This window comes from Spea bombifrons, chromosome 13 (assembly GCF_027358695.1).
Source record: "Spea bombifrons isolate aSpeBom1 chromosome 13, aSpeBom1.2.pri, whole genome shotgun sequence".
NCBI classification, from domain to species: Eukaryota; Metazoa; Chordata; class Amphibia; order Anura; family Pelobatidae; genus Spea; species Spea bombifrons.
In genome coordinates, this window is record NC_071099.1 from 16,278,630 (window position 1) to 16,301,235 (window position 22,606).

Below are 22,606 nucleotides of genomic sequence, written 5' to 3' on the forward strand. Positions count from 1 at the left end.
AAATCTGGTTTCAAATGAGTATATTTTCGTTTATTTTTATTTATTATTTTTATTTTAATGTCAGAGAATAAACTGCAAATAGTCCAAAAATATTTTAGATCATATTACCTACCACCATAAAACAATGCTTTTAACACATGGAAAATAGAAATACATACATACGTATAAGCAGTACTAACGCTTTAAACTTTGCATTGGCATTGTTGCAGTTTAGACAGAAAAAAAAGAAATGGTTAAATGTTACCGGCTCCCACACGTCACAGTAAGAACAGGAAGCTTGAGGATATTACTTAACCACAAAAATAATGGTTTTTTTAATAGCACAGAGCATTACAAAATATAATACAAAAAAACACATAATAGGTGCTAAAGGACAGAACATCATAAACTGACTGTACAATGGATTGGAAGAATAACAAATAAATGTAAAGATCAAAAGTCCGATCATTATAATTTACTTTTTATCCTAAATTATCCTCCATTATGTCGTCCACAATGGGCAATGTAACGATATCACGCCAACTAAACCTTTTTCGTCTTTTGATACATATAGTATTGAGCCTAACATCAGGCTATGACAGATCCCAAGCCGTGGTAGCTTCACGTAGCCTTTCACAATGTCCTACATCAGCTGCATGATGTCAGGGATCCGCCAAGTGCTGCGACACCAGGTCCTTGTGTTTACAATGATTCATTCGTGAAATTGAGATTCGTTTCCCTTTTTTTTCCCCCCCACCCCATGTGTATTTTGCACAATGTTTCAAAACCACTCCACACCCCTATGCAATTGTAAAGACTGTGCCCCAAAGCCTTTCTATGCCCCTGCTTAGTGAATAGAGAACCCACTTTTCAAAAACCTCTGACTCAAAAACAAAACGGTTAGTTAATGGTGAATCACTTTTGGCCATTTTGAATTTGTAGCCCTCAACAATTTTCCGACGTGCTGCCAACAACATCCCATGGCTTTCCCAGAAACTTTCATTGCCTCCAAATGTAAGATTCAGTAGCCTTTACTCTTTATACATATTTTTATTGGCTCCCAAGAGTCCTACACCCTGATAACTATGAGTTCTGGATACATTTGGCCTACAATTTGGTCACTCAAGTGAGTATACATGTAGTATATAGAAAAGGCTTGGTATTCACCAGAAGGCTACCAGAAATTCCGTTTCAGAACTTGTGAACCCATCATATTACAAAACCGGTTTCAACGCACTCAATCAACTTGGTCAGATGGACCTGTCCGAGCCCTTGCTCATACGCCGTTCTGCAAGCGGAGTATGGACAGTCAGCCTAGCTGAGATTTCTTCCTCACCGAGCGGATTCAGAGCCCGACACGTATAGACCCCGGAATCCTCGGGGGTCACACTTGATATAACCAGCGAGCAGCTGCCGGTGTCTTCATACTCAATCTCAAAGCGTTTGGACTCCTGGATCGGGGAGCCACCGCAAAACCACAGGACTTCAGGATCTGGGAATCCTGAGAAAGCAAAGACATTGAATCAGGCGTTGTTGTACAGTCCTGATGTATGATTAAAAATGACATGTTTAACACCTCTGGGTCTGTATCACAGGCTGCCACTGATATTATCTCTCTGGCATTTTATTATGCTGGCTAAGGAAGAGTTAATAACATATGAGAAGTTCCTCTTTTGAGTTATTTGAGTCAGAAACATCTCTGGAAGCAATTTGTCAAGAAGAAGAAGATTTTAGATATCCTGGAAGCCGGTTGAAAGGAGGATTGGGAAACATTTCTTTACGCAACCGTTCGTCTTCCAGCCCCTCCAATGGATTTAAGACCCTAGAATAAGTTTTGAGCAGGGGCTGCTTTGGCCTATACCTAAAATCATCCACAATGTGTGAGAGGACTCCAGAATACATCCCAAAACTCTACGAACGAGCTCACCTTCGATGTTACACTGGAATCGGGCGCTGCTGCCCACAACCTCTACTTGGTCCTTCAAAGTGGACGTGAAGAACGGGGGTCTCTGAAGCTGCTCTTGCAGGAGGCTAAATACCTCTTGGCTTTCACATCCTAAAAAAAAATAAAAAAAAGTTTAAAAAAAAATGTAAGTTTATGCATTTCTGAAGATATATCCAAAAATATTACTTTCATTTAAAACTTTAAATTGGTGGTTTCTGTATGAAATGAAAAAAAAATACACACTGCAATCACATGGGCCAGAAAAAAGGAAGAGATTCTGGAATATAAATAATACAGGCCAGCAAGTGCTTATTAGGTGGACACGGCCATGTCATTGGTTTAGAGAGAGAGATTAAAAGTTATATTTAAGAATGGATTACAAAAAATGCTGCATGTCAAAAAAACTGGTCCTGTTACATTAATTAAGTAAAACAGTTTTCTTGATACATGAAAAAAAAATCATGCAGGGTACAGATTATTCATGGACCACAGTAAGGGGCCGTGTGCCATGCAGTGAGTTGACCCCTAGCTCATGTTTGTGATGCAGCAGTAAGGTCCCCCGTGGATGACCTGGCTCCTTTTAGGAGAAAAGTTTGTATGAGGAACAGTTGAAGGACATTACTGTCTTTTCTAGACCTCAGCCTGGATTGGCATAGCAAGACGCTCTCAAGTGCTGCGTTTATCCCCAGGCAAACAAGGTGCCATTTGTCCCTGCCCAGTCGCCACCACTTTCACGCTCCTTTCAACTCTATTTGGGGATTGTGCTACCTCCTTAGTTCCTGCCTCCTATAAAGAACAGGAGAGGAAGCGTTCTTGGGGTGAAGGAGCCCTGGGAAGAGAGCCCTCCCGGTTATCCCTCAAATATTCTAATGTGCCTTAGACTTCTTTAGGAGTTATACAGCAGACAAAGCTTTGGCGGTGCTGTACCTTCTGTATGTGCAGACGGAGAGTTGGCTTCCGATTTGTTGCTGAGTAGAGTCATCCTCTTCAGAGCCAGCATGGCTTTACCCGTTTTCTGCGAACAAACACATACGGTCACACAATGGGAGCAGGGTTTTGCAAGTCATAATTTTGCATAGTACTAAAAAAAATAATAAAAATTCTACAGTGAAGCAAATGCAGCGTTTCACTTGGTGGCAGAGACCGCCACATGGCGTACTCAGCAGGTACTCATCGCATGCTCAATCCTCTTTGCAACAATGTTCAAGTATTAGCGGAGTCAGCTTCATTCCGGTCTACTAAACAGGCTAACGTCTCATCAAACCGAAAACAGGGCAAACAGACCTGCCACTTTTGTCTTGCCAAGAACTTTTTGATGCGCTCCTTTGGTAACGTCTTGGTGCTGGAGACCTCTTTATGCTGGATCCAAGGATGAGTCAGTGCTTGGTCAGCTGTGAGACGAGACCTGTTGGTAGAGGGTTCTAAAATGAATTATTCTGAATGATCTTCATTATGCAGCCATCTCTCTAACCAGTTTATGGCTGCCTTCTCTCTCCGGCTCTCCAAGGCTTAGTCTTCCCACCTCATGTTTTTCTGCAGCAGTCTTCTGATGAAGTCTTTGGCCATCTCAGACAGTACAGCGTCCGTTTCTTCATCGAAATCCCACAGTGCCCTGGTAATATTCTGAAAGGTTTCCATGTCATTGGAGCCCTGGAAAGGGGAGTCTCCGCTGAGCCTGTCCAGAATGGGGAGAACGAGAAGAAGACAAAAAGTTACCCCATCTGGTAGGTCCAGGAGCCTAAAGTTTTAATAGTTTTGATCCTCTGCTGGTCTGGATTTGAGGTTAGAAGAAACTCTACCGTAGACGTTTATGTCAGAATGTGGCGACCGCACATTCGATGTGAAATTAATATCTATCGTATGAGATCATATCACTGTTCCGATACAACGTTGCTTGTGTTTCTCCTCTCTGGGGGAAAAAAATACCCTAATAAACTGGCTTAAGAGGGTCTGAAGGATTCAGCGTCTTACGTACAGGATGTAGCAGATGACCCCCAAACTCCACATATCGGTGGTGAACCAAATAGGTTCAAAGGCAATGACTTCGGGAGCCACAAACTCCGGGGTTCCTTGTAATACTTTCATTGAAGTCCCAGGAACTAAACAGAGAAAATACATCAATTTATATTCCAGTTTCATTTAATATCGGAATTGCCTCATTGTAACGAAACGGGGGGGGGGGGGTCTGACTTCAGAATGAATGTTCAGGACAAAGCAAGAATTTAACGTTCTGACCAAACCTTGGGGTTAAGCGGCCCCTCCGGCCACACAGGCGGCTCATTAATGGTGTCCAGAGAGGGCTTTAAATTGCTTGAGTTGCTCATTTGGGTTAAAATGTATAGCGGTCCCACTGATTCAGTTCTTGGTAAGCAATATAGCTACGAAAAATTAGATAGGACTCGCCAAACGTGGGGTACTTCGACATAGCGGCGGGCGAAACAATATACGGCCATATAGTGTGACTGAATCCCCAGTATTTATGCCGCAGATAGGTGTTTTTCTAATAGTTTTTTTTAAATCTTCCCCATTTACATTTTATGGAGCCCCCGCTATTACAATAGGGGCAGTGATAAATAACACTGTAACCGACAACAAGATCAACACACATTAAGGAATTCCGCTACAGAAGAAGACAGCCTCGCTCAACAAGCCTACCCCTATAGATGTGTATTAATCTACGCGCCCCCATTTATATCTCTTACCTAGTTCTCTGGCCAGCCCGAAGTCGATGATCTTGACCTGAGTGCAGGTTTTGCTGATGCACACAATGTTCTCGGGCTTGAGGTCCAAGTGGACGATGCTCTGCTGGTGCATGTAGCCCACGCCAGACAGAATTTGTGACATGTACCGGACAGACGTGATCTCCGTGTGCTCAAAATCATCGGCCACAATCCGTTCAAACAGTTCTCCGCCTGCAATACTGAAGAACAGGGGTTATTAGTCATTAAACTATGAGTTTTTTTAGACCCATGCATGGCCACCATATTGCATAGTTGAGTGAGTGAGACGAGATGGTTCTACTCAATAAACTCTGATGAATAACGAAGATGAGTGAATACTAACAACAACAGTTACGAATAAAGCCAATGGACCAGCGTGACTTTAACAACACTTACTACTCCATCACCATAACCATCCGGCCCGGTTCCTGGAACGCAGCCACACAGTGCACTAGCCGGGGATGATGGAGCTTGTTCATCAGTTCCACCTCGGCCTTGATATTCTGTATTTCCTTCTGCAGCCGCGCCTTATAGAATTTTCCAGCTCGTATTTCACCCGTGGACTTCTCCTGTAGCTTATACACTTGGCCAAACTTGCCCCTAGGAGAGACCGGTAGACATAGCATAAAAGAAAGGAAACTTCTAATCTCTATAATAAGACAGACTTGGGTAACTAGGCAGAGCCAAGGAAGGGGAGAGGACAGCAAGCCATCACATTTAGGCTAAAAAAGGGCTTGGTTGTAAGTACATACCCTAATGTCACGGCAAGCAGCTTTGATCATTTGGAAATAACTTATAGTCACCCAATAAACCAACTGTTCCCACCCCGTGATCACTTACACTCCCAGTTTCTCGAGCTGGATGTACAAGTCGCCTACTCGATCTTGGGTATTGATGGAGACTTTGGGGTATTCGACATGTCCATCAAGCTCAGGTTCTCCAACTGTGAGAGGAAAATAGATGCCATGAACACATCTTGAAGGCACAATAGAGAGAAAACAGCATCTCGGAAGAGACCCACGGCCTATTCTACTGTAGTTAAAATGTCTAATGCTGTATACAAAAAGACCATTCAAGACCAAGTTACCTTGGACAAAGACTAATTGAACTCTCTAGCATAAATTTAAGTGCATAAAAATCAAAAACTTCTTCTTTTTTTGCCAATTTTGACATAAGCAACACATCAGCGCCTGCTTATGGGTCACATGACAATTTAGCATTCCCCGAGATATTATGAATGACAAAATTTTTTAGATGATTAAAGAGCTTTTTCCAGGAGGGCGTTGGGCATTCAACAGCACTAGAAATGACATGAACTCACTTTCAGCGTCACACATGATCACAACGTCTGACTCCTCTCCTGCTTCGCTCACACCGTGGACGTTTACAGCCCGCACACGGAACTGGTATTGGCCACCTGGCTCTAGCCCCTCTGTGACTTGGCAAGAGGTGTTAACACAGCAGTCTGTAAGTAGCCGCCAAGCCTCCTCTTTTTGTCCGACGCGTTTAACCTCCACCCAGTAGCTCAGCACAGCACTGCCGCCATCATAACACGGTCCAGACCATGAAAGAGTCAGTGAGGTGGCCTTCAAGGCAGATGTTATGGGCTTTCCCAAAGGTGGCGAAGGTTGATCTGCAAAGGGGCATAGACTGATTTAGGAAATGTGGCCCATTTGCTTTACCTGCCCAAACACTGCTCCGTCATCACAAAACGCAACCCAAGTAAAATGTTGTTATGTTTGCCAAGACTATCCTGAGAGATGATGTGAAAGATGGATACCCAGGGCAGAACTATCCACAGGTCAAAAATGGAATTACCATCAGCCCCTACCATCAAAGGTGGCTTTGGCTACTGGTTTTTGGGTCAAGCGCTCATTGGACTAAACAGAGTCGGATACAGGGCCATGATCCGATTCTACTGGTTTTCAGTAATAGTTGTGCATTAAATATTTTTTCTGAATGTGGATGGGAAGCCACTAGAATCTCAAGAAACAGAACCGTACTTCTTAACGGCCACTTGAGTACTGATCCATTTTTTATGTAAGCCACGAAAGGCAAATGGGTAAGGTCTAAAGCAGGGGTTCTCAAACAGCGGCCCTCCAGCTGCTGCAGGACTACATCTCCCATAATGCTCCTTCAGCTAAGGGGCTGGCTGAGGAGTATGGGAGATGTAGTCCTGCAGCAGCTGGAGGGCCGCAGTTTGAGAACCCCTGGTCTAAAGCCTCAACCATCACACCCCAAATCTTGCCAATCCTGGTTCACCTCTCAGTGCTCTGCCAAATATTAAATTATTATGGATCTACAATAACTTCTTCTTCACTCGACCTACCTACAACAGCCAAGTTGGTGTGATGCTGCGTACTCCCAGTCTGGTCTTGAACACACAGCATGTAGCAGCCGGCGTCGTCCTCGGACACCTGGCGGATCAAAAGACGACTTTCCGCGTTGGACGTGTGCACCGATACTCGTTGACTATCCTCCACCTCCATTTCCAAAAGGAAAAAAAAAAAAGAACATCACACCATGCATTTCGCCAGACTTTAATAAACGATCCGCATCACCGAGAAGCCCATAAATTCAGTCTCTACATGTTTAGTTGCCGGAGTTTTGTGCAAACGCGTCACTTCCCATGACTTTATATGATAGACTTTCTAAGATACATTGAAGCAAAAGGAACAAGTCAGTCTTCCATAACAATAATATAGACCACCAACTGATTGCCATCCCAGCCCATAGAAATTAGCAAGCTGGTTGGTGACTCCGTACAAGCAGAGCAGGTGCTGAGCCAAACCTTGGGCTTGGCTTGTTGAGACTCATCCACCACATAATGAAATACAAAAATACTCAAAACGTAGGAAGCTTGACTTTGACTTCTCCTTTCCCAAAGAGCTGGAAGACCCCATAACATAACAAAACTCACTTGTTTCTTGTTTCGCAACCAGGAGGCGGCAAGAGGTGGCGTTCCCTGTATTCTACAACGCAGCTCCGCTTGATCCCCCACCTTGACTTCCAGATGCGACACACCATCCAAAAGTTTTAAGCTGTCTCCTGGAGGAACCAGCGGTAGAAGAATCAACATTCTGCTTAAACTTTTCAAGGCTAATAGTACGCTAATCCAGCTAGCACAGGAGCACAGGAATAATAACGCGGAAGGCGCAGAGGGACATTTCCTTCACCGAACAATGAGAGATGCTCTAAAGACCTAATCCAGTTGCAGTCCACAGCAGGTATACAAATATACTAATTTGAAAAGAGTAGAGAGAATAGGTGTGTGACGTGCACCACGCAAGATTACAGAAGGTTTGGTGGGTGGTGTCATCACAGGTAGGGCGAAGGAAGAAGACAAGCTAATTTTATGATGCACATTTATCAGAAGGCATAAAAGGGTATTGTGGTACACATCCCACACCAGAGGAGGAGGTGAATTTGTATTTGGGTGATCATGTGACAAATAAGTACGGAAACTTGGTGAATTAGGAACGGCTCCCAGAAAACACAATCGTAGCTTACCAGATCGATGGGGTTTTCTCTTAGGGGAAACTGGGTCTGGAAGATAAGAGGTATTATTTTAAAAAAACAATAAAAAAATATAAAAAAAAACAAAAAAAAAAATGGTTTTTATCAGCTCATACACATTATCACACAGAAAAAAAATAATATCACTATTATCAGCTAATGCACATCCCCTTCGGGCTCAGGTGAAAGGTGTTGGGACCCCCACCACATAGCAGCTGATCAAAGAAATTGACCTGCAGGAAGGATCTTGTACGTCTCATTCTGTACTATTGATCGACAGGTGACCTTTAGGTTGCGCTTCCGGTCTCTGCTTGCATTTGTGGGGCAAAAGAACCAGTTCAATGTATACATAGACCTCCATAATAAATGGAATAGAGTCTCATGGGGGTCCTGGACCAAGGAGATACAGCAACGCAAGGACAGAAAGCGATAAAGACTAATGATGATGACACCCGGCAATGTCAATTTATTTAACACGCACTACGTAGCGTTCAATAAATGTCGAGTCCGAGGAGCCATCTGACGAGTTTTATTGCACCCAACTCAATCCTTGGCATAGAGTAAGGGTTAAAGGTCGGCCCTTGTAATAAGTCTATGTTCGTTTCTAAGCGTGCTCGGTCACCTTCTGTACATGTATCGCTGCAGGCTAGAGAGACGCGATTAAAAATTTATTTAATAGTTGGCTTACACTAATGAGAGCGGGGGAAATCGGTGACAACCCATAAACCAGGTCCTATTCTGTAACCGGTAACATCGTTACATTCAACGCGGTGTTTATTTGTTCTTCCCTGAGTGGGACAACGTCAAACATAATTAACTCCCATAAAACAAATATTCTGTAATTAAATAAAAACATACGTGTCTGGCGTAGCCCATTATGGTAACAATCGGCCCCGGGGAGAATAACAATGTTTGTTATTGATAAAAGTTGATTATGTGGATGAAAGGTGGGAAGGACGTCTCGATAACCCTTACGGTGGTCCCAGAATCCTCCCCTGCTGCCCCCGTCTCTCTATACCCTCCGTGATTTAAGGCACATACGTTAAAATGCAGTACATGCTGTAGAACTCTGTTCTCTTACGTGTCTATTAGGTCTCTGACATCACGTCAAACAACTATGACATAGTACTGCCACATAGGCCCTGGCTAACCATAGGCCTTGGGCAAATGCTCAGTGAGCCACTGGCCAACCGAGCCACACTCTCACCCCACGTACTGCTCCTGTAGATCGGGTGCTGCGGCGCGTGGCTGGATGCGTCTGACTGCACGCCACATGAGCATGGAAACGTAGCCTGCGCCCGCGCATATCCAGACGTTGGCCACACTTACGTCATCAGATGGCCGCTGGCTTTAAAGCGTCATCACCGGTCCAGCTCTGCTGCCACACATAGACCTCCAATACTGCCGTATAATTCCTCCATATAACCCCTCCAGGGCTAGACTAGGGGTGACCAGGCGGCCCTGGCACTTTAAGGCCAGTGGCCACCACATAACATACAGTATCTGCAGCTGCATGAACCGGCTGGTGGAGAAGATGCTCTGCAGGACCTCATGCGCTGGTGGAGCAGCAGTATCGGTAAGCATGGGGCACTACCGGTCATTGGGCACCGGCCTGGTGTGCCAGACGAGGCCTGAACCACTCCTATTACTCCATACAACCTCTCCCAACACCTATTAATTCACATAACCTGCCCAATACCCTCCAGTAACAGAGGAAGCCCAGAATCCGAGTCATCCGATGGATGCTGAGATTGTCCCGCAGCCAAATACAACAGGTGGAAAGTCTGAGGACGCGGAGGACCGAAGTTCAAGGAGAGGAAAGTAAACTGGATTATTTATAAAACGCAAATCGACTTGTTTCCTCCCAAAATGAAATAAAGGAGACCACTGGGTAAGGAGCCCCCATTACCTGCTGCGTTACCTTCTGTGAGTCAGATGAAGGGCCTGGAGGTGAGACCAAGGGTGAGGCTGTCTCAGCGGAAGAGACCGCAGGTAAACAGCTCAGAGACCTACACACCTCCCAACACTTTAACCCCGAAGGAATAATCATTAAACCAGGTGAGACTTCGGTGTGTTTTACGAGAGGCCACCCCCAACCAGCTTCTCCTGCAGGCTCTGTATGAGTTAATGGGGCTGTTATTTAATGTATTGTTAACAGATTGAATGCGAAGGGTTAAGGGCCAGTAGTTCACATCATATCATGGAATAGCTAATAGAGAAATGAACCAAAGGATGACGGCGGGGAGACCACATCGGCCACAGCTTTATTTCACACATTGCTGGCCGAGCCATGAAGTCATTTGCTGCACAACACGGCGCGCATAATATCCGAAAAACGACTAAATTGGGTAATTGATTGGTTTCTGGGAGTTTCTGTATTCTGCTGGTCAGAAACACGGCGAAAATGGCTGATTTGGGCGCTCTTTCAAATGACACCGGGCAAAAAAGTGACAGCTGACCGGCAGTAAGTATACCCCAGTAACTCCTTCTATTACCCCGTGTAACTCCTTCTATTACCCCATGTAACCCCTTCTATTACCCCATGTAACCCCTTCTATTACCCCAGTAACTCCTATTACCCCAATAACTAACTCCTTCTATTACCCCATGTAACCCCTTCGATGTAACTATCCCTATAGTTCCCTCTATTATCTCATGCACTTTCCTCCTAGATTGTAAGCTCTTATGAGCAGGGCCCTCATCATCAGTTGTTTCTTTAAGTCTAATTGTTACGTTTTATGCTACTTTATCCTTTTTAACCCATTGTACAGCGCTGCGGAATATGATGGCGCTATACGACGCATTTAATAATAATAATATGAGATCAGCTCTTACCGTGACTGGGACTGCCGCAGGTTCCGGGGGCAGCACCGGAGGACGCACGCCGTGGCCGAGGAGCGCCGCTCTCTTTCTGGGGTTCTCCCTCTCGGCCGCTCTCCTCCCGGTCGGGCGTCTTTGTTTCAGAGACTGCTACAAAAAACAATAGGAAACGGTGATTTCCTGCAAGATTAAGCGTCAAATCCTGCTGAAAACCAAAATGCCTCCAAGCCATCATCCACGAGTGAATTAAATACCCCTATTGCCCGTCGGCGGTATATATATATATCTTATTTACCCCTCCTGGCCACCTCTTGACACTTTTATTCAATATTATCCATCAAACACAAAGTAATTAATGTTTTCTGCGTATAAACAATAATTGTAACAATTTAACGATGCATTTATTTGGGATTTCGCTGGATTTACTGCCTCCGCTGGTCTCAAAGATTTTATACGCCGATGGGGTGAAAAAAAGGATTTCTAGTGCAAACTCTAAAATTCCGGCATTGATGTTCCGGAGACCCCTAGGGTGCCGACTTATTTATATACATTTTTACAGGGTCTTTATCACAATCTGCTTTTTCTAACCCGTTAATTAAGCGTTAAGTTTACATGTGTAATGTGTACATTAAGCATGTTACTCACTATATATTCTATACCTTCTATAGGTATGGCAGATACAGGTTCTGTAGTCCCAGCATCCAGCTGCAAGGTGGCACTTTCCAGCTGCCGGGATTCCGGAGGGGCCAGGAGTGGGCCGTTCACTGAAAGGTAAGAGCACTGCTCCTGATATATAGTTCACGGGAAAAAGAAAAAAAAAAAAAAACATGCCCCCGGGATATATATGTCATACCTTAAATACCTAAATATTCCCCCAGAAGGGGGGGGATCTCAAGTGGGGGGAGGGGCGTAGTATTTATTACATATAGTCACGGATAGATTCACATACAGGCGCCTTAATTAAAAATAAGTTAAAGTTTAAACAGAATTTGACCCGGTTTAATTTCCTCACCTTGAACTTCAGTTCTCAAGGGCACATATAAGGGCGCCTACTTGGAGGGGGCGCCGGCAGCCGCGCAGCCTGCCGTGGTCATTCATTAAGCGGCAAAAGGGGAGGGGCTTGTGGGGGTGGAGCCAGGGGGGGCGGCAAAATAATGTTTTGCCTAGGGTGGCAAAAATCCTTGCACCCGCCCTGGTCTCTGTACAAATACACATAGACGGCCATAGGTATCCGGCACAATGTGTTGCGCAATATTGTAATGGTATAGATAAGTGATTTTATAAGACAGAAGGGTCAGATGGAGGCAATTTGTAGCTAGGGACAAAAAGCAACCCTTGCCATGATACCCCAAAAAAGAATTTGTTATTGACATTTTGTAACGCTTTGAAAATCAGATCTCTCTGGAATCTTAGTAAACTTCTAGAAGAAAGGATGTATGTACCGTAATGCTGTCACATGGATGTCACACATGATTGTATAGACCATATAAAAGTATATACAGCAGGTACCTTGAGTGTCAGGCTTGCTCTCGATCGTGATGGCTGTGTTGATGGTGTGCAAAGGGGACTTCACTTTGTGGACACTGATCCCACCACCGTTCCGGGGACGCATCTCAAGGATTACTGTCAGAAAATGGTCTGTCCTTTTCACAGCTCGATTAAGGCTGGCTGATGTTCTACCCGGATCTGATATATTGGTAGAAAGAGGAGAAACATTGGATTGGGCTTCCTGGCAAAGTAGACCACGGATGGACCCCAGGACATCTCCAATCCCAGCTGTCTTGGGCAATGACTACCATCTGGTGTGAGTGGTCAACCATAATTATGAATGAGCAAAATTCTCTTACCTTTAGCTTTCCCCTTTTCTGTTGTAATGCTGACCCCATTATTCATCTGACACCCACTGAGCCCTTTTACCGATGGGGGGTTGTAGCCTTTTCCAGTTGTATATGAAGACTTCCCTGTAGGTCCACAAACAATTTTGTTAGTGACTGAATCCCAAAGTTGATCGATATTAACATATTCATATTCTGGGTTTCTTCCAAGTGTCAAAGCTTTGATAACCCATCAGAAACATTCTATGCTAGTGATACTCTAACGGTGGCAACCAAGTGGTTCTAAAGGCTGCCCTAAAGATGGTCTGCATTAGGATACCCATATTGAATCATGGATTTCAACCATGATATACCCGTGAGAAAAGCAAGAACCAGAACGTTCACATGTAAAGGATAGAATATGAATAAGTCAGCGCTAGACTGGGTGACCTCGAGATTAGAGGAACAAACCCAACTCATGGTTTGAGCTCTTGAAGATGGATATGGTTTGCATGGTGGGTTCTGGGAAGATGAGAAGGAAGGTCCGGCGTTTTATCTCCTGGATTCAACCTTTGGTGTAAAACCAACCAATTCTTTCATGAGGAGCTTGGAATGTCTGAGTTTCCTAATTCTACAGAAACGACGACCTTTGTAGCTTCCTCTCGCCCTCAGATTTATTTATTTTTTTACAGCATTTCTAAGCAAACACACAGACTTCGGCGAGACGTGTTTTAGAGTGATGTGCTGGCAGGAAAACCGGCAATAAAAGACAATTAGCTGTAATGACAGGCCCGTCTGGAATGTCATCACTGGGGGCCGGTGTCGGGCTTTTTGGACGATGGAGAAGGCGCGTTATACAAGCGGAGGTGGATATCTGCACTATAACATATACTGCAAATAAAAACGCAACTGCGGACTGATGTCCGGGAGCCAACAGACCGTTTCTCCTACATCTGGATCTCCTAACAGACAGACTTTATAACTAACATTTACATAAACGTCAGACCCCTCAGACCAACTCAAGACCCCTCAGCTGTCATCTGCGAATCAATATAGACCTAATTAAAATATAATTCCTGGTACAGGAACCAGATAGATTCTATACTTTACACATATACGAATAAATAAAAAATTCCAAGAAAAGAGAACGGATTTTAACCCCTTGAGGACAATGGGCGGTCCCTAAACCCATTGAAAACAATGCATTTTGAGCCCATACATGTACGGGCTTTGTCATTAAGGGGTTAATATAGCTAGCTTCAAAGCAAGTAGTATGGAACAGGAATCTGCTATCCACGTTCTTAGGGGCAAATTATATAGAAGTTAAGTTTTAATGGATCAGTAACTCGTCTTCTCTTTTTTTTTTTTTTTGGATTTTTTTTTCTTTATTGATTTATTTCAGGAATTTAATTCCCGAATAAGTGGGCAATTTCTTGTATTTTTTGAAGTTTAGATTGATGTGACCTAATAAAAACGCCTTTAACACTGTACACTCTACGGAATATGATGGCGCTATATAAAACAATAAATAATAATAATACAGCTAGACAGATATTTATTAAATTAAAAATTATAATAACAATAATAAATATATATAATATATATATGTATGCAGTGTGTATGTATGTATGTATGTGTATATATATATATATATATATATATATATATATATAATATTATTTTTATTATATTATAACCAGATGCACCTGGGGTGGGTGTATTTTTGGGATGTTCCCTCTAATTACAGAACACTTCTGTTCCCAGGAATTCTCATGGGATAGAAACCTCGTCTTCCCTCCCTAATGTTGGATCCGTATTATTCTCGCTACAAACATCTCGGTTTAAATTGAATTTGAAACACCGCCACGTGTAAAACGAACATCTGGACACTAATCTATCCTGATCTTCACAACCATAACAAGTCTTTACAACCACTTCCATAAAAACATAGAAGGCAGATCCTCTCCTCTGCTAGGAGCCAAATGCCTATCCCATGCGTGTTTAAATTTCCTCACCGTATTAGCCTCTACCGCTTCTGATGGGAAGCTGTTCCACTTATCTACCACCCTCTCAGTGAAGTAAAACTTCCATACATTCCGTATGAACCTCCGACCCTCAAGTTGTAGATGAGGACCTCCTTGTTCTAACATTTCTCCCTCTTTGAAATAAACCCCCCCCTCCTGTACTTGGTTAAATCCCTTTTATGTTAAATGTATAAATCAAATATATCAGGGTATCGTGGGTTTTAATGTCCAAATAATCTCTTTTCCGTTAAAAAAAAAAAAAAAAAAAAAAAGCTTCTGAAAAGCTAGTTCCACCTGTGGTGTGAACAGTGGCATCTAGAAGACACTCTTGCCACATCAGAACACTCTCTTGTTTTGCAGACATGAGCAGATGTTGGGATCAGAGCTGTCTGTTGTTGGGTTGGTACCTACCATTGTCCTGATGAAGTCCCCCACATCCATTCTCTTCAAGCAGGGGTCCTGCCCTTCCTCTGCCCCTCTGGAGGGGCTTCTCCAGCTGGACTCTTAGAGTAGATGTGTAGCTCATTGTAAAGACTTCTGCCGTCTGAGAAGAAGGACCAGGATCCAAGGGGAGGAGGAGATTATCTCTCTCTCCTTCCTGAAGTCTCACTGGAGGTTCAGTGTCTGCATCCAGCTCTCAGAGGAGCTTGTTATCTCTAAACAGTGAGATATTGTTAATAACGATCAAGAAATGTTCTTGGGTAATAATAATATACCACCAGACAAAGTCACCTGGGGGCAAATACATCTCAGTGTAGCATGGTGCATCCTTGCATCAAGATGTTTAGAAGAGCAAAGGAGAAACAATGAAGCAAGCTGTCCAACGTTATAGGGATTATACTTCAGGATTTGTTTGCCCATTTACCCTGACAAATATTTACCGTGACGTTCATAAACAAATACAGAAGAAGAACGTGTAGAATGTTGTGCCTACGGCCCTTAAAGACACGAGATTGTGCGGCGAAATAGAAACCAAGTTATTCTTTTACTAAATAACTCTCTCTAGGTCAAAGTCACTTAGCAGTCCTGCGAAACCCTCTATATTTTATATAACTAGATATGGACACATTTTATTTTTTATGATCTATGCAATGCCCTTAAGATATGTCTAACCAAGTTTGAATTGGACACCTGACCATTACACCAACAGGGACTTTTATGACATCACATTCTAAATACGGAGACATTAATATGAAGTTGGTCCCCTTTTGTGGAGTTTATGTGGGATTTTTGCCCGTTCATCCAGTAGAGCGTTTGTGAGGTCGGTGCTGATGTTGGACGAGATGCCCGGCTCACAATCTCCATTTCCAGTTCACCCCAAAGGCGTTGGATGGGGTTGAGGTCAGGGCTCTGTGCGGCCGGCCAAGTTCTTCCACCCCAAGCTCGTCCAGCCATGTCTTTATGGACCTTGCTGTGTGCGCTGGGGCAGTCACGCTGGAATAGAATAGAGTCTTCCCCAAACTGTCACCTACTCTGTAGAGCGCTAATGTTTGTTGTCATATAACGACACTCTGTGACTTAAAGGCACTAGTCTATGGATTTGCCCCTGGTTTTGCCTCCCTTGGATCTGCACCTAGACCTAAACCAGCATATGCTTTTTCTCCTGACACCCATAACTTACATGATTTAATTACCTACCTTTATTAACGATGGGCAGAACAGCTAGAAAAGCCTAAACTGGAGGCTTTCAGTTCATTTGAGTGAAGCTTTTCTCGCGTATTACGACCGTCGCCCCCCCTTTCCACCGCATTTTATCTTCTGATTAAATTATTTGGCACAGTTTGTTTGTTTGTTTGCCGAATTTCCCAATCCTTTATTAACACTAATTGCATTTTGTGCTACTTTGTAAATATATGACATCATTGTATTTTGTTTTTATGGTTCACCTCACCACAAAATAACATTAATTAAAACGTTTACCTTTCTCTAACTTGCAATATCTTAAATTGCAATTAAAAAGGACAACTTTTTTTTTAACATGCCTAGAACCAGATTTATATATTGCATATGACCCCACAGAAGGGGTACAAGGTTTTACGGGTACATTTTGCCCCAGGATGTCTTAAAGGGGTAGTATTGGCTTTTTTGGGGGTTGCATCTTACTATGCCTCTCTCTATACAGCCCAAGTGGCATTTTTTTTTTTTTTTTTTTAATTATTTTTCACTTAACTTTCTGCCATAAGATGACCAGAATTTTTAAATGAAATCCAGGGACTTATTTTAAAATCCATGGACTTATTTTAAATGAATAGGAAGCATGCATGTCGGGGAAATAAAAAAAATAAATAAAAAAAAAATAAAATAAAATAAAAAAAAAAAAAAAAAAAAGAAATGAATCCATGATAAGGAAGTGTAATTAGAAATCATTTTTTTAAATTTTAATCGCTGAGATAAAAATATAAATTGGTGGTTTGGGATTTTTATAAAACCGTTGACTGCGGAAAATACCTGTTCATGGAGTTTAATGGACAGGGACAAATTTCTTTTGAAAGTACACAAGGACTTGGTTGTGATTGTTTTAAGGGTTAATTTTAGGAGCAAATGGGACCCAGGGACTGTCCACTGAAAACAGGGACACCTGGTTACTCTGCTGTACCGCTCAGTGGCTTTTGTTCATGGAGGATCGCTGGGTAGATGCAAAGATATTGGGAGTGGGAGTCCGGGCGTCCCCAATGCATTCATCTTGGGTGGCCCGATTATTAAAATGATTAAAAGCTGCCCTGTTGGGTGCCTTTTCTGATGCCCCCAGGGGTAATTCTCAAAAGCCCCAGATTGTATCAAACAAAATACCCCAAAAATAAAATGCATCGACAACCGCTTTCTGCCCACCGATGGCCGTTTTGCACGCATCATAACGCGTTGTTATGGTGATCCTGTGATGCATTGGTTATCGACTGGGGTGTAAAGCTCTACTTTCCGCCCACTTTCAGAGATGACAAGTAACGCTTACGTCATCATCGCCGGGGGCAAATATAAAGTGCAGGAAGTCCCACACTTACTATAAAAGCGTCTTTAAAGCAAATGCATCGATTCTCTGATTGTAACCCCCGCCGGACTCAGGAAGCACGCGGCTTCTCACGCTGATTACGAGCGCGTTCCAGCGGTCGCATTGTTTCCATCGGCAAAACCTTTTTATGATTTGGACCAGAGCGACAAACGAGGAAATGCCATCGGAGATTCTGATTGTATCGGTTGGTATAGGTGATAAAAGATATGTCCAACGGGAAAAATAGAGGTTTTGGTGGCTCCAAAAAACACCGTTATCTAAGCAATTTCACTGCGAGGCCTTGTCGGCTACTCTTTATTTCTGAAAGAAAGAGGAATCCTCGCTTCTCCAATGCTTTTTAAAACGCCATTACGTATTTTGTTCCTTCCTCTGTAGACCAATTTCCCAGAAACACCTCATCTTCTTCTAAAGCTTTCCGTCAGCTAATAGGACATCTGATGTGGGCCGGTTGAGGAAACGAGATTCTTTTTTTTTTAAATTCTGGAAAGAAGTCATTTTTGAGTTTGATTTTGCTGTAATTAACATCAATAATGTTCTTTATTAGGTTCCTTGCATGGTTGTCCACTTATCTAAGGCAGCCTTGAGGTAACCTTTCAAAATATGTTCTACCAAAATATCCATTCTCAACATATCTAACCTAAAGTTATTCCAGTAATAGCTGGTGCAACAGCAGCAGTAAAGGGGGTTAATGTATGTGCCCCAACTGCCCCCCTTATGATTCTTTTATGGTAACAAAACCCCTAGATAGATCTCTAATTCTGGTCCCATAAAGTTTCCTCCACGCCCAGGATCCATCTCTTTTATTTCAGCACCCCCCTTTTCCACCATTCTCTCCATCTCATACTCCCGCTCCATCTTTTTCACCGGGGCAGTTTAAATGAAGGAAGCAAATAAAATGGTCCTGTCTTGAAGACGGCTTCAAAGTTAACTCAACTACAAAATAACTATAGGTGTCTCGAGATGTGTGTTAATGATCATTGTGTTTCCCTATTAGACCGACAGGGATATTTCTCGGCCCAGAGTGAGAGGACCTGGGATCTATTTTTTTAGAAGGTCACCTCTGCCTCATGGTCCATGAACATGGCTGGGAACCTCCTGGGGAAGTCCACCCCAAGCTTTATGAAGGAGCAGGGATACCCCCAAACGGTGGGACAGAAGGCAAGTGAGTGAGGAGTAGGCAAAAAGTGAACACGGTGGGGCATGTCCAAACACCGATCTTCTGCCTAGAGAAGCAAGTAACTGACTCATGGAAGCAGGGCTTCACCCAGAGACTCCGTATCAAACCCAGAGAGTTCGTACATATAGCCATGAAAATGCACTACATGGGAAGTAGGCAGAAAGTGTGCATGGAGTGGGGCATTTCCAGCCGCTGCTCCCCTGCACGGGGAAATCAGAAACTGATCCGAGGAAGCAGGACTTCACCCAGAGACTCTGAGTCAACCCCAGACAGTTGCCAGGTATAGCCATGAATAGGCACTTCTGCTGCGTTTTTGGGGCCTAATTTAGTACCTCGCGAGGTCCCAGTGGAATCGCAACCCAGATGTGGAGAGACCCGCAAGGAGCTTGGATGTAAACAAGAAGTCCTCTTAGGGCCGCAGCTTGCAGAACGCATGGAAATCTTGCGAAAGCTAAAACAAATAACGAAACAAATAAAAAACATACAACACACCCTGTTAATAGATCTGCCCCCAAGTGCACGGCGTTGCACCTCAGGGGGTGCAGCACAGCAGATATTTGTACATCTATTTCTCATTTTCTCCCGCTAATGCCAACCCAAACATGCAAACACAAACATGGGATAGGCTTTGATGCCAAAGCAGAACAAGGAGTAGCCAGGATACACTCCCTCCAGCTTCGTACACCTCGGAGAGACATTTATTACAATCTAATCACTCATGTCCCCCCCCCCCCGCTCGTTACTTGTGCACAAAGTATTGACTATAATAAAACTTTGACCCCATTGATGATCCCCAATGTAGATCCTGCTACATATGCATTGCGGAATAAATTATTTAAAGGTCATATGGGGTGGAATAAAAAGGTTAAAACAAGCTAGGGGCTGTTATAGATGAATATACCCATTTATCTTGGCCCGGAGGAGAACACCAGAGAAAGATGGTATTTTATTTATTGTTTATTGGTCCTTTTTGATGTTTTTAATCTTTATATTATTATTATTATAATTATTTCTCCTGATATTTATCGCGTTTTTAAATACTATATTTTATATCCTATAGAATAATGTGGTGATTATTAAAATGATCTTAATCTTATATATCTTAATATATATTTATTATAACAATATTCCAATAACATTAATATATTGTATTTTTTTTTGGTATATACCTCTATATTGTTGAATTTATTTATTATTTATTTATTTTTTATAACTATACTGTGGCATTGACTTTTTGTCTTTTTCTTTTTTGTGTATTCCAAAATATTTTGCCAACATTTATTAGCAATAAGGTTCCGTGATGACATAAAAAAACTCAAAACCCCCCCACATATTTAACCAGTTCTCTGTTGATTAATAATCAGTGTATTCTTACCCTTTTAGGTTTGTAATGTAAAGAGTTTTGGGGTTAACTGCTGTCCTTTCGCATCTTCTTGAGAAAACGACACGTAACCGCGAGAAATGGCGTCTCCCTTCCCGTCGTGCGCGTTTACTCTCTTCAAATACAAACTGTTCAATGACCACGCTAGTTACAACAAACCCGACAGATATCTATAACTATTATATCTCGGGAAATCTTTTCCGCTCTATTTATGATACACGCCATATTCTGCCCAAAAGAGCTTACAATCTAAATATTGTTTAATTAATACTGGTGTCAAGTCAAGTGGGCAACTGACTCCACTAATATGATCCCCATTTGAGGACCGATCTTGTTTACGCTGAGGGTGTTGATGGCTTTTCTTGCTACATAGATAATTATCCCTTTTAACCACATTTTTAATTAACATGCCTATGACTTAGTGCTTCCCGGCCCTGTTCTGTTTTTGTATGTTGATGATATTGTAACATTGAAGCTACGTCATTTCTGTTCATTGGAACGTGTTACTGTTTACCTATTATTGTTATTTTGGGGATTTTTAAGAGGTCCCCCAGCCACTTTTCCTGACCATAGTTCCCCCTATTCAACCTTGACTCACCTGGAGACCCTGGAGAGTTGTGGCTTCCGCTCTTTTACTATTTCATATTATTAAGAAGGGCCAACGTTGCCCGGTTCCTCCAGCTGGCCGGTTCCTCCAGCAGGAAGGGCCAGCTCGGCCCCAGTATAATGCAGAGTTTAATGGGTGAGGAGACACTGGTTTAAGGCCTTCTTGCAGCAGAAGCTCACCAGGGTTTGACTCTTCATAACGTATGCGAGGTCAACGAGTTGAAAATAATCTGTCCCTTTAGTAAATAAACTCCAACGGTAGTCCTTGTTGAGGAGAACGTTAGCAAGGACAGCAATAATGATTGATAGGAGTTTGAGAAGGTCCTCCGTGGATACGTAACTGCAGGTTCCAATGAAAAGTTTGGCCAAATCCTCCTCTTGGTTCATTTTGAGAACACTGATATCCGGTACGTTCACTCCCTCTAGTGTCAAAACCGGTGTGTGTATGAATACGTGTGTGTATGTACAATATATGTATTATAATATTATATCTCCAACAAAGGAATACAGGGGAAGATCTGTTACTTTCTGTAATATGAAGAATCGTCGGAATAGGAACGCTTTTAAGACCTTGACTCTTGAGCTTGACAGAGCCTTAAATAGATGAATAATAATTAAAATCTCTAGATTGTAAGCTTGCGAGGCGAGCCTCTCCACCTTATGTATCGGTTTGTCTTAGTCTGTCACTTCTCGCCTTGTCAGACCCCTTGAATTTATGATTTTTTTGACAATTTTTGACTTTAAACTTTGCTAACTGTGGTCAAGTTCATGTATTTGTGAGCCGAGTTGATTTTATCTTGAAATCCGTATTCCCTTAACCTAAACTTCCTTATTCCACCCGTATAAATAGATGCAAATGAAGAAATAAAAACAGGTGTTCTACATGTGTATCGATGAATTAAAATTTCCCATTTGGGGTTATGTTGCCCAGAATCTCCAAAGTAGTGTATTTGGGGTTTTAAAATCATAATATTGTAAAATTGTATAATTGATTTGGATTAGCATTTAAATTCCATTTATTACCCATTTTCCCTCTGTGTATGAAGATGGGTGAAGGTGGCAGATTATTACCGCATTAATACTAAATAATAAATACGAAAATTGAATTTAAAAATAATTATTTTCCCTACTTACCACCTTCCAAGTCCAAGACCATTCGTGTTCCATTAGGGTGAACATCATTGCCCCCCCCCCATTGGCACCCATTAACCTGTAAAGGCGCTTACCTTACCGCTTACCTTACTGCTTACCTTACCGCTTACCTTACTGCTTACCTTACTGCTTACCTTACCGCTTACCTTTTTGATGTTATCCGGGGTTTTGTTAATAAATACCATTCAGCGTTGCTGTTATTTTTCAAGTCGCCTCTGTAGCTGAGATAATCGGGTTGAGTTGATAGAAGTAAATGTAAAAGTCAATCTGGTTGTTGATTTGATTTCACTCAGACGTTACTGAATTACCCAAAAAGTGAACTACTTACACAAAAACCATCGTGGATCAAATCTCAATTTTATTTTGAAAAATACAATTATAACACGTGTGAAACCCCATAAGCCCATAAAAATGTAAAGTAATCAATTATAAAATCAAACAAAACCCTGCATTTACAATCAATTA

At 42.5% G+C, this 22,606-nt stretch overlaps 1 protein-coding gene across 1 annotated transcript; it reads right to left on the reverse strand.

Moving 5' to 3' along the window:
* Window positions 1-975: 975 nt before the first annotated feature.
* On the reverse strand, window positions 976-21,376 carry LOC128470913 (myosin light chain kinase, smooth muscle-like). The gene is made up of 20 exons (XM_053452767.1): window positions 21,170-21,376; window positions 15,230-15,362; window positions 12,828-12,941; window positions 12,490-12,666; window positions 11,993-12,006; window positions 11,640-11,766; window positions 10,996-11,130; window positions 8,155-8,190; window positions 7,565-7,692; window positions 6,974-7,127; window positions 5,966-6,277; window positions 5,485-5,587; window positions 5,041-5,244; window positions 4,627-4,844; window positions 3,900-4,023; window positions 3,447-3,599; window positions 3,209-3,329; window positions 2,852-2,939; window positions 1,907-2,035; window positions 976-1,480 (listed from the first exon to the last, which is right to left on the reverse strand). Exons 1-20 carry the CDS (start codon window positions 21,374-21,376, stop codon window positions 1,230-1,232), a joined length of 2,928 nt encoding a protein of 975 aa, XP_053308742.1. The 3' UTR covers window positions 976-1,229.
* Between the last annotated feature and the right edge of the window lie 1,230 nt (window positions 21,377-22,606).

What these genes read in the sequence shown, in the direction of transcription:
- LOC128470913 (XM_053452767.1), bottom strand. Translation starts at nt 21,376, where the DNA reads ATGAACCAAGAGGAGGATTTGGCCAAACTTTTCATTGGAACCTGCAGT. An exon ending in TTATGAAGAGTCAAACCCTG is followed by an intron (nt 15,363 to 21,169) that starts GTGAGCTTCTGC and finishes CCTTCTTCTCAG; the next exon opens with ACGGCAGAAGTCTTTACAAT. An exon ending in CTGCTGCAGAAAAACATGAG is followed by an intron (nt 3,330 to 3,446) that starts GTGGGAAGACTA and finishes CTCTACCAACAG; the next exon opens with GTCTCGTCTCACAGCTGACC.